General features: G+C 42.8%; 1 protein-coding gene across 3 annotated transcripts in view; it reads right to left on the bottom strand.

Moving 5' to 3' along the window:
- The window catches only part of nav3 (neuron navigator 3), a 178825-nt gene that overhangs the window by 119383 nt on the left and 42981 nt on the right, over nucleotides 1-16461 (bottom strand). For 2 of the 3 annotated variants that reach the window (XM_030719892.1, XM_030719893.1), the window contains exons 2-3: nucleotides 7147-7264; nucleotides 2764-2816 (exon numbers count right to left, since the gene is read on the bottom strand). In XM_030719892.1, coding sequence (XP_030575752.1) covers nucleotides 2764-2816; nucleotides 7147-7264 — 171 coding nt within the window. Of the gene's footprint in view, nucleotides 1-2763; nucleotides 2817-7146; nucleotides 7265-8701; nucleotides 8836-16461 lie in introns of those variants that run through there. The other variant, XM_030719894.1, reaches the window with a different exon arrangement.

Below are 16461 nucleotides of genomic sequence, written 5' to 3'. Positions count from 1 at the left end.
GGAGCTTGCAGATGCTGATGCCGTGCTGGTTTCTGCTCCTCATCTTCCAGCAGCTGCTAAGTTGGCCTCACTCCACTCGACAGAGTGCCAGAGACCTACCAGTTAGAGAAACAGGCTTGTGACTCCGGGATCATCGTCTAAAGTCCCAGATGAGGGAAAAAAACTGTGGAGAGGAAGTAAATCAGACTCATCTGTCCCTCCACTGACAGCTGCTGCTACTGTCATGTCTCTGGCCAAGGCATTTAAGCTCCAGGTGTTAGGTGGCCAGTGGCAGGTTTCCAAAATTCACAGCTCATGTCATCAATACACAGCCAAGTGCTTAAAAAAAACAGCTATGCTTTTTTCTGGAGACAGGGAAGGTTGTCAGTAAATACCCTAAAGTTTCAGATTGATGCTAGTGGTCAAGCTCATGGGATAAACAAGCCAAACAAAATAGTTTTGCACTTAGAAAGCCACCATATGTTCAAGTGTCATCACGTTTATCTCTTAGGGTAGTACAGTTCATTTGGTACAGCCAAGGCAAGAAAACTTTAGCAGACTGGGGTCGTGTTCATACAAAACACAAGCTGTAAGCATCGGGTATCCGTTAGCCAATGGGAAGTTCTGGCATCATCACTGACGCATGGACACACACCGGCCGATCAGACTGGCAGCTCAGGTGATCCTGCATTTTACTGTGACTCCTCTGTTTAACTTTTCATGAAGGTTTAATGAAGAAAGAACTAATTATGAAAATTGTTTCACGACACATCAGCTTTATGCCAATCAGTACTTTTGTCTCAAATACCCTGATGTAAAATCAGAACTAGCACGATTTCACATAGCAAGCTGCTCCTTTTACCTGCCACAGCAAAAACCTCCAAACACTGGTCCTGCTAGCTGGCTGCAGAGAATTGTTTGTATGTGCGTGACAGATTTCCTTCCCTTTGCACCAACACTGTAAGCAACTGTGCTTCCTCAACTTCATTTTCCCAAGCTGGCCGGACCCTCTGCGGTCAGAGCAGGTGGTGGATCAATGGGCTTAGTAAGTGACTGAGACAAAGAGCAAACTGCACAAACACACACACACACACACACACACACACACACACACACACACACACACACACACACACACACACCACACACACACACACACCACACACACACACACACACAGAACGCTGGCATATCAAGCCACATACTTGCATTGTTGCAGGAGTTTGCCCTTAGTGGACCATGCGAGAGTCTGGATTCAGCTGTTTCAAGGCAGGACTAGAATCACTTTATGTGACCGGGGACTTTAGTTTTGCGGGGGTCTGACACACTGAACCCTCACACACATTAGGGGTTAGCACGGTCTCAATGACCTTAACATTTTCTTCTTCCTGGTTCTTTAATGTTGTTTTTCGGCTTTCACCACAGCTGGACTCACCAGCTGAAAACTGCTGTGTGAAACAGCTGTAAAAATACATTTGCTTGCTTTTGCCCTGATTTCATCACATTAATGTTCTTGCCTTGTGAGGAAGTTATCTGTTAAAACTGGATATATCACAGTGACGAGAGACTCTGTGGTACAACACCTCTGGCAAAGGCTGACACATAGAAGACACGCACCATCGGGAACAAACACACTCGTCACCCCCCCAGAGTCGCACTAAGAAAGCAACCCAGAGCAGCTACAACAGCTTTAGTCACTTTTAATGGCAGGAGGGCAGATGCCAAGGGCAAAACCAACACTGCATAAACACTTAGTCAACTCTAGTTAAAGTGAGGGGTAATTATCTCACAGTGACGACAATCAGCGGTTATACAGCCCGTCATCTCATTAACAGAGGGGAAAACACGACACTGCCAACATCGCTCAGCTGCGGGGCAGCCAGAAATTCAAATGATTCAAAATGGCAAAGTAAGTCCAAGATGTAAGGCTCGAACTTTTTTGGACAATTGGTCACCTGTGGTTAAAGCAGTCATCACCCCGCCCTTTCTGAGCAGTAAAGACAGTAATGGGCTGTGATCAGATATTAATCTTATTCAACTGCTAGAAATCTATCTTGGCTCAGGAGATGTGAGACTAAAAAATTTAAGTCTTTCCCAATTCTGGATTTTGTCCCTGCAGTTCCTGATATCAAGCCTTTGATCTGCAAACCACTTAAAACACACTGTAGGTGGTGAAAGAATTACCAAGTGCCAAGACTAACGATGCCAAGGAGTAGTTTATAAAAGCAACTGGTTAAATCGGTTTTAGTGCTATTACTACTAACTAGTCACTCTTTTAATTTAATGCAGTGGAGAAACAGCTGTAGGATTTCCATGAAAATCAGCACAACACTGACAGAGGTGACAAACTCAAATAAAGAGCAAATACTTTAAAATGTATGCATGCTATTCGATTCTTTCTCTCACCTAAATAATCCATGACACCATTACTGTACTGAATCAAAACAGAAGTGAGAGCTCCTCAGGAAAATACTGTCTCTGCTAATATATTTATAATCACAGATTTGTAATGCTGACAGTGAAGGCTCTGCTGCTGTGTGAGAGCATCTTCTAAATGCTGCAAAATCTGTGTATTACCAAACTGGCTGCCTCTTATCCCATAATAGAGGAATGCTAATTTATTTTATATGCTGCAATATTCAGCAATAAAGTAAAATACTCCATTGAAGCTTAGAAGCCAAGTACTGAAAAGTAAGTAGTTCAGACAAATATTTTTCATTAACAAGCCTCTCTCACGCAACAGTGCCTTTAAAGAATATGAAAGTTAGGCTAAAATGCACTCACCATTTGCGACTGGCTCCTGGGGCTGCCATTGATATCCTCCACCTTCTCATTCGCTGCATGAGAAAGGAAATGAAGATATGAGATTTTTACAGTGGACTCATGCTGAAATTTAACATCCTGACATCCAGGGACTGAGTTCAGGGTAAAAAATCCAGCAGGAACCCTCTGAGATTAGCACTGGAGAGTACATGTGTGGGTGCACAACTGAGTTTGTGTGTGTGTGTGTGTCTCTGTGTGTGTGTGCCTGAGTTAAGGTGCAGATCAACTCCGGAGAGGTCTGGGAAGCAAAGCTACCTAATTCGTCAGCTGCCGCCAGAGAGTTACTGACAGGCCAGCTTGGCCTCATTGTCTGCAGGGAGGGTAATGTTTCAATCTGTATGTGTGTGTTTGTGTGTCTCTGTGTGTGTGTGTGTGTGTGACTGAGAGAGAGAGAGAGAGAGAGAGAGAAGCTGGAGTGAACGTAAGAGTAAGGAAATGAGACAGGAGAAGATTTAGTGAGACGGACTGCAGAAAGGAAGAAAGGAAGCATGTAGACAAGAAAATGTGCTTGCATGTGTGTGCATGTGTCTGAGTTTGTGTGTCCGTGTTTGAAAGAGGAAAGGAAAGGAGAGGGAGTCCCACAAAGTTTTCCAAAATTGAGGAGAATGAGAGAGAGAGAGAGAGAGAGAGAGAGAGAGAGAGAGAGAGAGAGAGAGAGAGAGAGAGAGAGAGAGAGCAACAACAGATACAAGAAGAAGAAAAAGAATGTGTGAGAGAAACGTGTCTGAAAGATGCTCACGCTTTATTATATAAGAGTCACTGCTGGGCAAGTTGCTTGAAAATTTTAATGAATTATCACTGTGTGGTTTTAGGCAGTTTAGCCAGTTGTCGGTTTGGAGGAATTTACTATCAGCAGCTAGCATGGCACCAGGAGTGCTGCCCTGCTGCACAGGCTGAACACAGGCCTATAGCAGCCTGTTCAAACTAAATGTGTTACTGCGTTCCAAAATGATGCATGTGTTGTACAGTGCCAGGATGACGCTGTTTGTCTGTGTCTTCAGATAGATTACGCCTTTAAAAAGTCCTGACGTGGGTGAAAACAGTTCAGTTACTTTGGTTGCTTCTCTCTCCGCCAAGTCAAAGCTGAGGCGGTCGTATGTTTTTAGGACTCTGTGTCTGTCTGTCAGCAACAGTATGCAAACAGCACAAAGTCAAATGTCAAGAAACCTGGTGCAACACTAAGTACTAAGCAAAGACTGGCATGAGTCAGAAGCTATGGCAGTATCTTCAATAATTTACTGTCCTCATTTAATGTCAAATGGCTGTCTAAACAAATGAAATACTTGGGAATTGAATTAAATCCCAATATTCATTACCACTAACTTTGGAAATTTTACTGGATAAAATCAAGGTTAATCTGGATAATCGGAGATGGTTATAACTTACACTGTGGGTGAAGGTAAAACACAATAAAGAAGATCATAGCCCTACGGATAAAATATATTACAGTGTATTCAGCAGCAGTTATTGTTTTATTATAAATCAGAAACATGCTGTCTCAGAGTGATGCTGAAAAGCTATTTCATATATTTATTACTTCCAGGCTGGACTATTGTAATTCATTATTATCAGGCTGTCCTAAAAGCTCCCTGAAAAGCCTTCAGCAGATCCTAAATGCTGCAGCTAGAGTACTGACAGGAACTAGAAAGAGAGAGCAGATTTCATATTTCTTTTTTATTCACCTCTTTTCACTCTGTTTATACCCCACTCTGCATTTAATCATCAGTTATTATTAATCTCTGGCTCTCTTCCACAGCATGTCTTTTTGTCTCTCCCCTCAGCCCGCAGCAGGTCACTGCCCCTCCCTGAGTTCAGCTGGAGGTTTCTTCCTGTTAAAAGGGAGTTTTTCCTTCCCACTGTCTCCAAGTGCTGCTCATAGGGGGTCGTTTTGACTGTTGGGTTTTCTCTCCAATTACTGTAGGATCTTTACCTTACAATATAAAGTGACATGAGGTGACTGTTTGTTGTGATTTGGTGCTATATAAATAAAAAAATTGAATTGAAATTAGATATAATAATATTATGATTATTATATCTAATCCAAGAAATTCAGAGGTCTAGCTCTGCCAAATATAGAATACAGTATCTCATTCAAAATGGCTAAGCTGGCTAAACATTGGAACTTCTCCCTTCACACCCACAGAAGTACTGATACAAGCTATGAAGAAAGAGGACAAATAAAAAGCCCAGTTTTAATACATTCCAAGACTGTTTGATACGGAGTACACAAAAATATAATATATCCAATAAAAATCAGAAGTACTCCTCTATATGATTTAATACCAAAATAAAAATGGGTAAACAGACTTTTTATGGGCTCAGTGTTTGAGAAATGGTGTCAGAACGCTGGATGATTTATTCAAAGGAGGTGATTTTATTTCATTTATTTGGTAGGGTAGAAATACCTACAAACTGTCTTATGCAAATTGTATCAGAAGAAACATCCAGCTGCATCAAGGCACCATGGGAAAACATTATTTCCAAAACCGGAAAATTTGCCAAGGATGCCAGGGGAAAATTTATTCAAGATAAAATAATTACTCAGTATTACTACACTCCTACCAGGTTACATAAAATGGGTTTGATTAAAGATGCTCTATGCTGGAAATGTTGGATAGAAAGAGGAACTTATGTGCCTGCACTCCATGCTTCAAAGTATTCCATTTTTGGAGCAATGGTTTGGATTATATAGCCCAGTGGATGAAATATGAAATGGCCAGGTCACCAAAAATGTGTCAGGGACAGGGGTGCCTTCCCACAGCTGAAGAGGTTTGCAAAGAGTATTTATAGAGGGTCTAGTTGTCCCAGACTAATCCTTCTGGAAAGAATCTCAAACTCCAACACTGAAAATGTGGACTGAACAAATGATGGACAATGTTGGGAAGGCTTAATTTTAAAAATTAGATGGTCAAGAAACAATGGGACAGTTCTTATTTAAAGACAAAGGAAATGCATAACTTGATGTGAGTCTGATAGTGTGTACTAGATGTTTGGCAAGTGAATATTACCCAGTAACCCAGTGTACAAACTGCCTCACATACTTCACTCAATGTCCTTGTCTTTAAGCAACCTTTTCCTTTGTTTTGCCTCTGTTGTTGCACTTAATTCAATAAAAATTCAGAATTATTAAAAAAAAAAAAGGAAATCTGGTGCAAAGGTAGAGTATGGGCAAAGGAAGAACCCCTTAAATATTAGATTGGGATCACTTTTATTCAAATCAGCAGTACTACAGGGTATCGGTGTTGGTGGATGATGTTCTCTCTGAGTCTTGTTAAAGATGATGGTTTAAAAAAATCAGCTGGATGGATGGATGGATGGATGGATGTGCCATCCACCCAGTTCATCCAGTCATCCACCCCAATCTACCCTCTCTACTTCCTTATGCTCTCTTATAACTTATAATATGCGCAGCCCTTCCGTATGCATCCCAAAATTCATAACTAGATCTGTTCATTTGTGCCTCCCACTCCCACTGCTGCACCAAGCGAACATCAGTGGCCAGGCTTCAATCAGTCCTTTTCTGTGTGATTTCTGGTGAGACAGCAAAAATTATCACCAAGACAGCTTTTCAATCCTAATTCCTCACACTTATTACATACTAAGGTGTTTCCAAATGCTGCAAGAGCAGGTGAAGAAACAGAAAGAGCAAAGAAAAAAGAGAGAAAGCAAGATCAAAAAGAGACATAAATGACACATGGAGAGAGGGGAACAAAGTGAGAGACACCTAAACAAAAGTTTGGCTGTGAAAGAGTGAGGGAAAGAAAGATGGAGAGAAGCAGGGTGCAAAAAAGGAAGAGCGACATGAGGGATAAAGAATAGAGACAAAAAGGGAGAGAGAAGTAAAGACTCTCTGTGCTCCAGTGGGAGACAGATGCCTCGGCCCCCTTGGGCGGGTTACAGATCTCTGCTGCTGCAGTTTGCCCAGCACCCAAAACAAGGGAGAGCTGCTGTGATTTGGCCCAAATTTCAGACTGAAAAACAGCTTCGCTCCAACTCACCACAACAAAGACCAAATACTATGTCTGTGTGTTTGTGTGAGAGAGTGGGTGGTCGATTCATCTACGCAACAGAATGAATTATAGACACGCACTCTGTTGATAATACATGGTTTTATCCATCTGTACTTCATTAATATTCTTTTTCAAATATTGAAAGTCGGGCCTAAAGCAAGACTGCACACTGTTTGGATAACACAAGTGTTTCTGTCTTGTCATGACTGTAATAAACTTTTTAACTGTAATCTGCATAAAAGTGGATTAAGTTAAAACCCTGGAAAAGAATCAGAAAGCATTATATTTCTGTAACAACGCGCACAGATGTGAGTGTGTGTATACCGGTGCCCACCTATGATCTGGATGATCTGTGCCAGCAGGACTCCATCGGTGACATCCTGGCTCAGGTCCTTGATGAGGCGCGGACAGCCAGACTTGGCCAGGTAGTGATTGGCCCAGTCTGTGTAGATCTGTAAGATTAGAGCAAACACTCTGTCAGAGTGAGTGTGTGAGTGTGTGACAAGCACTGAGGATTTACAACTTTTAGTTAGACCATTAGTTAGCCCATAAAGATGCCAACTTTATCCCTTTATAAACACAGCTGATCATAACACTAGTAGAGGTGGAATGCTGGAAAGTTAAGAACACAGACTGTACACTGAATGGCATAAAGGATCTTTGCTACTTGAGCCATATTGACATCGATAACCTTCAATCACCAAACCAGTGCTGAGATCTGCTCCATGCCATCTACCCTAACAGCATCCTGCTCTGCTCCTCACACACTGCAGGAAGAGTGGTAAATGCCTGCCAGGGAGCAATGTTCAAACACTCGGGCTCCTCACACATCTTTGCTACTCAGGCACAAATATTTCATCAAGCTTTGACATTCGGGCCCGCACAAAAACACCCATACACACACACACACACGGATACACACAACTCCGTGATTCATGATATTTCTCTATTTGACGCTCACATTAGATGTTAGATGCACAACTACTCTCTTTTTATGCAGAGCATTTACAAATCCCCTTAAAGAACACCCCAAAAAACTACAAAACTGATTTGAGAAAAGTGAGAACAACACTGAGAGATTTTAAATAACTGATTAAATGACTAAAGATGTTTGCAGGAAGAGGTGAATTCACTTCCTGAATAACTTCAAACCCAGAAGGGCAACATGTCAAATAATCATTTGTATTGTCATCTAAAGCTCTTAACAGCAACTCCATCTTTCGTTAAAGCCCATGAGCTGACTGATAAGTGACGCTCTGTCTGTCAGGAGGAGGATAAATCTTAGCAGCTGTTGCAGTTTCACCAAGCTCCACAGACGAAAGATGTGAATCACATTTGGTCTCCAAGTGCTCGACCCCGTGAAACATACAGAGGGATCAGAGGCTATGAAGGGTCAAGGACTGCCCTCCAGCTCCCAAACTTTACCCATGCCCTTCAATCTTCAAGACTTCCTTCCAGACTCTTCTGACCAAGAGTCAGGCAGCAAGAGCTCTTCCCACCGCGCTGTGGGTGCATTTGATACAGATTTCAACAGACAGCCATAGATGAAGCCTCTCTTCCTAACAGGCTTGAATGGAGTTTCAGTAGCAGCGCATATAAAGACACTGACTGCTACACTGCTCCTTGTTGAAACTGTTCTTGTAATCCCAGATGAAAAAAAAGCAATACAGATCTAAACAACATGAAGGGCTTTGTGAAGTGAAAATCCCCTCAAAAATGTAAGATCATTCATTACAGTAGAAATCTACAACTTAAAACAGGATGAAGTTCAGGTTTTTCTTACTAGATGAAGCTTCACAGCAACTCAAATAGGAGACATTCCCTTAGAAATTTCCATAAAAACCCAACCATTTCCCATGTCGAAATAATCCTTAGTTGCCCTCATTTACCTCACACGCCGCTCCCAATTAAAAGCATTTCTCTCCCGCTCTTTTCTTTTTCTTGGAAGTGGGAAGTTTGCTCCTTTAAAGTTGCCGCCTCTCATACGTTTGTATCTGTTGCGGTTTCCTTCAGCGACTTTGTCCATGATGAGAAGTCGTAAAGCGCAACCCCAAAAAAATGAGAGCCGTCATTGGGGGAAACACCCGTTTCACTACAAATGCAGGCAAACAGACATCTGTTCAGACCTGCTTGCAAAAAGAGGTGCACGCTCACAAATGAGCAGACTTACGCAGACACGCCGAAAAACACACTGTAAATGCAAACCACGTCCCATCGGGGGGCAAGTAAACAAACAGGAGAGGGAGAAAGTGTGTGACAAAAAGGAACAGAGTGTGTGTGCTGCTCCTGCTGACAATTACAGCAGGCTGCAGGAAATTTCAATAAAACTTTAACAAAATCTGCTGATCTGCTAAGTTCACAACATTTTGTCTCTACAAGCTCAAAACTGGAGACCGAAGATGAAGGATCTGTGTCATATTTAGCAGCCGCCGTCCTCTCTCTGCTTATCCTTAAAAGGCAGCAGGAACAGATGTTTAATGCCTCTGCAGAGAAACACAAAGAGAGACACTCTACTATCAGCAGCAGTCAAGTTTCCATAACACAAACTTGGATAGGCATTTCCAGAAACAACAAAAAAAAAAGCTGTCCACTGGAGAGATTAAGAATTAGTGTGTCATATTAAACAGTTGGTGGCACTAATTCTCCAGTTAGACGCCATTAAATTGGTGCTGAAGGACATGGCACAGCCTGAGAGGCATTTAAACATTAAACATGATGAAAATATGACCTTTCTGTATGTTTCATGTATTAACCTGAGGAAGGTCAGAGTCTCTCTTCAGTGGAGCAGAAGCCTGAGTGGGTGCTCAGGTTAAAAGTTTGATTTGAGTCCAAATTAGTCTGCTTTCAAAACCTCAGGAAAGCCAAAAAGAACTTCTCTTTTGGCATACTGAAATAAAAAACAGGTGGATCAAAGGAGGGAGCAGTCCCCAGACGAAGGCGTGATCCTCAACAGATTCAATCATTTGGGTGAAATTAAGGCTAAAATAGCAGCTGCTTCTGCATCTGCTGCAGCTCCTCGAGGGGTACGACTCCAATCTAAACATTTTCAGAGCTGTGCATTACCAATCAAACGTTATTTGTTTCTGAATTTTAAACTTTATTCACAGTGACGGGACAACTCAGCTTCACACAGGCTGGGAACTGCATTATTTTATTGAATATGGATCAGATGAGGAAAACGAACCATCGAATCAGGAGCCACGACAAAGCTGTTACAGTAACTCAAATGAGCATTTGTGACTTCACTGAAATGGTTTACAAACATGAAACAAACAGGTTAGTTTCGACAGTTTGTGGGGGTGGAGGGAAATTTGACTAAAACTGAATTTCACAGAAACATTTGCTTGCGGATCGACTTGTGTGACAGTTTGACTAGGCATCACAGGCATCACAAACTTTACTTCCAGGCTCTCTCTGGCAAACAGTCTGCTTTTATTGTGTAGGTGGACTAAGTCATTCCCTTTTCCTGTGAAGAAAAAGTGAGTTGTACTACGTAAGCAGTTTGTGACAGCTCGCTCGAAAAATGCTGAGTCACCTTGGATGTTCACTTTGTCCTAATCAGACCATTTTGGAAAAGTGTCTGCCTTAAAATTCACTTTTAAATATGTTGGGGAAGCGAACGCCCTGTGACACGGCTGCAGGAACGGTCAGTCTGCCTACAGCAGAAGGAGTTAAAATAAATGCTGTTCCAAATCTATGCCTGGGCATTTTGGGATCTCTGCAGCGAGCAGACGGGCTTCAAAGAGGGAAAAAATAAACTTCAGTAGAGCTCAGACAAAAAGAAACGAAGACTCTCCGTTTCTTCACTCCAACTTCAAGCTCGGTTAGAAAAAGATAAGACAGAAACAAGCTGATATTTGAAAATCTAATTCTAGTCCTGACTTTCAGATTTAACCTGTCACCCCCTCTTACTGTACTGTCTGGTCCCCTCTCCTCTGCTCTCTGAGCTTTCTGACAAAGCACATACATCAAAGAAACATTTCTCAGGAAGCTTGCCTCCTGTCTCTGCGTGAGCACCAGCTCACTGATCCACTCACTTCAGGACTCCTAAGCGGCACTCAGAGTTGAGTCTGTCAGCCTCCTGTACTCGTTAACCTCTCCTCGCTGAGTCCCGATTGCTTTGGGAAGCAGCAGCTGGCACTACGACAGAGGCGAAACATCAGCAATAACGCCACCTTCAGTGGTGCTGACTGAGACTACTGACATCATACAGACACAAATGCTGGATGAGACAACACACACACACACAGGCACGCACGCACACACACACATACAATCTACAAATGCCCCAGCTTCTCATACACAAATAAACACACACACATACACACACACACACACACACACACACACACACACACACACACACACACACACACACACACACTGAATCCCCCTCTTCTTGGCCACCCTCCTTCCTCTTTCTCTCCTCCGGCAGCCAGCATCAATCAGGAGAAGTCCAGTGTCTCTGGTGATGTTATCCTTATTGATACCACATGAAGTAGCTCTCTCTCCTTTTTCTCCACCTGCTCTGCAGACCTATCCTGTCCCCTAAGCGCCAGGCATCCCAAATACTACTAACAAGCAGCTCTTACCCCCGGAGCAGATAAACTGCCTTCAACAGTCCTGATCACAATGCAGTGACTACAGCTACGCAGGTATTATTGGCAGAGTCTGCAGTGGCACTGCTCAGCCTCCGGGGGGAGCCAGGTAAAAGGAGAAAGATGAGATGCTGGGGAAGAGAGGAAGTTAAACTATGAAGTACTCACTGTATTCATTAATGTCCTGTTAATGTATGGGCTCTTTAATCAGGGCATCTTTCCAATGCTGTCTAATAAATTAAGAGCTTAATTGCATTCTAGGAGTTTGAGCAGAGACACACAGGACATTTAGCTGTGCAGTGCTGTTTGAAGCAGGCAAGCCAGGAGAGACGTCTCTTCTGTGGCTGCACTGGCTCAGAAACCGACTTGGCACCAGCGCCGCTCCCACATTGGTCCTAAATGTAATTAAGCACAACATGAAGCTGCATTAAGTAAACGAGCGGTGAGCCAATGGAATCAATGGCACTGCGATATGATGGAGCATCCTCCGCGTTTCTCGGCTTCATCTCCATGTCTGGTTGACAACCACTCAGGAGGGACGAAAACAGCTCGGATCAGACTGCAGCAACACTGTGGTTGAAAGGAGAAAAAGAGATCCACAGAAGCTCTAACTGAACAGGAAATCAGTGCTGGTTTCAGCGTTCAGCTGACAGCTGAAGTACAATCTGCTAATTTCTCCTGAATGTGCGAAAGAACAATTTCAGTAGAAGAGTTAACAGGTTGGAGCTGCACCTGTAATACCTGGCTGCAAATTTCCTACAAAGGTGAACACAGAGGTTTCCCCCTTCAGCACATGAATGGCATTCCAAACCTCAAGTATCAAAAGCTGCACAGACGTCTCTCTTCACAGTGAATGTCAGATATTCCAGTAACGTAACAGTAAGCATATTTGAGTGGAGTGAGGTATCATAAATTTTAAGCAATGCTGAAGAAAGTTCAGTAAATCAGTGAATGCCGTGTGCTACAGAGAGCCAGCTAAGGAAAGGAGTTCTAAAGAGGTCCTCGTTTCTGACTGCTGAGGTTTGAATAGGTTGAACTTTAAAAGTGCATCTGAGCAGCTGTTCTTTAAATAGCAAATTCTGGAGGAAGCAAAAGTGTGACTCTGTTTCTGTAGGCGCGGTAAAAAACAATGACTTGCGTAATGCTTGACATTCTGATGACGGCATCTGCTTTCTGCTGAAGAAGACTTCCAAATGAAAGAGTACCAGGACATTTCAGGGTGTTTTTGGGACAGGAGGAACTGGCAAAGTCCAGCTGCATTGTCCAAGCAGCTGCAAGCCATTTCTATCATGAAAACCTTCCTGGTGTTCTTTGGGATGAATCTCACTCATCTCTATTCCCAGAAATCTTCATTATCTTGTCCTGGCATTGCAGAGAGAGAGAAGCCTCCTGCAAGCCCACCTAATCCAGGGGTAATAGCACCAGGCGGCAATCCAATCTTCCAAACACCCAAATGGGGAGTTTACACGGACAATATACAAATCGTAGACTCAAAAGTCTCCTTGCGGGCTGGCGCTAGAGATGAGGGATCAAAAATAAGAACTTTATTTACGTTACGTATAATTCTCCAGAAAAAGACAGGGTTGGACCTAAAATCTGGAGGCCATGAATGAGATGAGCGGGAAGCAGCTTTGTTGCTATGCCAGCTGTCAATCACAGCCAAGCCTGGGTATGTTTGGTTCGGGGATTTGGGGCCGAGAGAACGGTCCAGTTCGATTTACAACGACCAGTTTTACACACAGGGACAAAAAAAATAAAGCATGAACATGAACAGCTGTTTTATGCAAATCTAAAAAACAGCAACAACAACAAAAAAGTGGCTTCTTAAAGTCAATTCTCTCTAATTTTCTCCTCTTCGGACTTGTGAGCCAAGGTGCTCCCAACATTTGCTTTATTTTTTCCAAGGAAATCTGATTAGGCATGTTTGTCTGCTTCAAGGTTTTGCTGCATATTCACCCACTAATATTTATTAAACAGCTCCATGCCAAACACTAAACATACTCGCTGATAGCGCTAAAGTAGCAACATTTTTATACATTTTCTAAGCTATTATAAAAGATTCAAAGCAGTAACTTCTAACTTCCATGCCGGGATTGACCAAATGACTTCACTACAATCAGCAGATAACACAAAAGAAGCACATGCTGCTAAAAACTGAACCATTCAGTCATCGCTTTCTTACGCCACAATCTGCCAAACCACTTTGTCATTTCAGAGGAAACCCTGAGCATAATTGCATGGCTTGGGAGAAGTTTGGACACACAATCCATGTTGGATGCGCTCGCACGCGTCAGTCAGTGCTGATCTCCTGTAGTTCAGCAGGACTGAAGGCCAAAGAGCCGAGAGAGGAAGACGGAGAGAGAGTGCCGCCGGTCAGACAAATAGGAAAAGAAGTGACAGCTCCAAAACAGCTTCAAGACAAATGAGCACAAACACAATTTAGAGACAGACAGCAGCAGGCAGACAGGATTCAGACAGAGATGAGTTTTTTGGCCAATTTGATAAACTGCCTGTGGTTATAAGCACCAATTACAGACAATCATTTGCCAAAGCAGCAAAATTTTAAGGTAGCACATAGGGGAACTATTACATTTAGCTTTCCATCATTTCGTGCCAGGAAAAATGCTCAAATATCTCTTATCATTCTGTTTCACAAAGCCAGCCTGGCACAAAAATGACACAACTAAATGTTATGCGAACTATAAAACACAAAGTATAATATAACCCCGGGGCCGTGACTATGAGCATCAGCACTTAAGAATCCATTTTCTGCTCAACTTTAACCTTCACTATGAAATGAATAGATTGCTAGAGGAGAGATTCTACAGAAAACACACACTATCACTGGATGAACTCAGCGGCTGAATTATGTTTATATGACAGAACTGCGTGACCACCATTTGAGAAAGTCATTTTTATCCGACCTCCAAACACACTACGTCTCTCAGCCAGAAGCCGTGACCCCGAGCGAGGAGCCAGAGGAGCAGATTTACATCATCCTCAGGTTTAAACTGCGCAGAGGTGAGGCGGTGAAAACACAGTTCGAGCAGAAAGAAAGAAAAAAGAGCAACAAGAAAAAAGTTCTCATTATGTTACTATAATAGAAACATTGTAACAGCATCCAAATTAAATATTAAATTAAAGGGATATTTACAATGTAAAGTTCAGATCCGAGCACGAATAAACATGTAACCTTTCTTTCTCTCTAAATAAAGGCACTTCATGTATTTTATTATATGCATAAACTTCAGTCATATATTTTAGGATTTTTGAATCATTTTATTTTATCCCTGTTATTTAATGCCCTTCCCTCTACACTGTGTTTTATTACTGAGATTAAAAGAAAATTACTACAAATCCTACAAGCACACTAAATCACAGCCGTGTGCTCAAAGAATCATCTCTTCTTCTAAAGTACACGTCGACTGCAACAGATGCTAGAGTAGTCACGCGCACACAATGCATCCTCACATGGAGGTTTATGAGACCGTTGCACACACGCACGCACACACACGCACACGGGCGCAAACAGTACGGTACTTTTGCCATGGTAACCGCAGCAAATGAGGCAACGTCTGGCCTGCTGGCTCTGTGGCCTGTGATCCAGACACTGCCACCATCATGCTACTACTGTAAAAGACACGCATGCTGTCAGCTGCACACAATTTCACAGGTATCTGAGCTCTTGTCCATATCCTATGTTTCACAAAAGAATCCACCCCCACCCCCCCAAAAAGTAAATGTTTATTTCAAATCCAGGTTCCAGACAACTGCAGCTTGCAGCTTGAGCCAGCGCCTCCAGTCAGCAGGTATTTGTGTGATATGTAAACAGCATGTGGAGAACTCTGTGTTAATTAGATGCTAGCTCCTTCTACAGGCCTAGATGGCTGTACACCTCACCATAGTGGTAACAACCCTAATTTGGGGCTTGTGTCAAACGACGGGAATGACGTTCCTGTTTAGAGGCTGTGAGGAGGCCTTAACAAGTGGCCTGGGGCCTTCCGGCTGTCACCCAACTATTCCAGGACGCCACAGGGCTCTGTAATCATTTGTTCAGACCTCTGCAAGCTCCGCCCACTCAAAAACACACAAATAAATCAGAAGAAACAAACAGTCTACCGTGTTATTAGCTATTCCTGTTGCAGCATGAAGCTCTGCTAGAAATACATGGTTACTCATGCGCACAAACAGCTTCTTATCATGATAACAGCCGCCACAATCCCATCAAATCATTCCCCCAGAGGGGTCGAATTATTCCGCAAACCAATTCCAACAAAAACCAAATCATGAGGACACGATCTGTGTGACTCATCGCTGGCCTGCTCAGATTAGTCACACTTCCTTAATGTTCATCAAATCAAGATGAGTCAGCTGTTGAGGTTGACTAGTTGTGGTTGGTTGACAGCATCAAATGGGCTCCAGTTAGGCATGGGTCAGATCTACTTTCACTGACAGCAACTGTTGCTTTTGCCATCGTAAACTGTTTGTGAAGAAATCAGATTTATTTGCAATTAAACTTTTTATGAAATGCACATGAGGAAAGAAACACAGATACGAGAACAGAAGGTTTGTTCTCTGGCTTGTGCAAATGGGTTGCTGACCTCTGCGGGCCTTTACCAGCATATGGCAAAAATGGTTACCAACTGCTAAAATTGCAATCAGGTAACAGCCCCATTGGACGTATCACGCCTTTGTAGTTTGCGTACAAAGACCATTTATAAGCCAATTTACATGCTGTATACAACACACGTCTGTTTGGTTTCAGTCGGGGCTGCCAGCTGCTTGTTGAGAAACAAATTAATGTAGATCGCTAGATTAATGGGTTTTTGATTGGGTGGCAGCCAGACTGCCGAGAGCCTGAGCCTGTTTTTATTAACAAGCCTCTCAGAGGACGAGGACGGGATGGCGGCACTGCGCTCGGCCACTTAGTGAGTGGGTCAGACTGCGAAACTGCTGATTGTTTTGTACACTATTGACTCTGAGACTGCAATATAAGTCTTCCATGATAAACAAGATGCTGGCTGAATATGAGCGAGAGCCATTTGTTTCAA

This window comes from Archocentrus centrarchus, chromosome 23 (assembly GCF_007364275.1).
Source record: "Archocentrus centrarchus isolate MPI-CPG fArcCen1 chromosome 23, fArcCen1, whole genome shotgun sequence".
Classification (NCBI taxonomy): Eukaryota; Metazoa; Chordata; class Actinopteri; order Cichliformes; family Cichlidae; genus Archocentrus; species Archocentrus centrarchus.
This window is presented reverse-complemented; position numbering and strand designations above follow the sequence as displayed.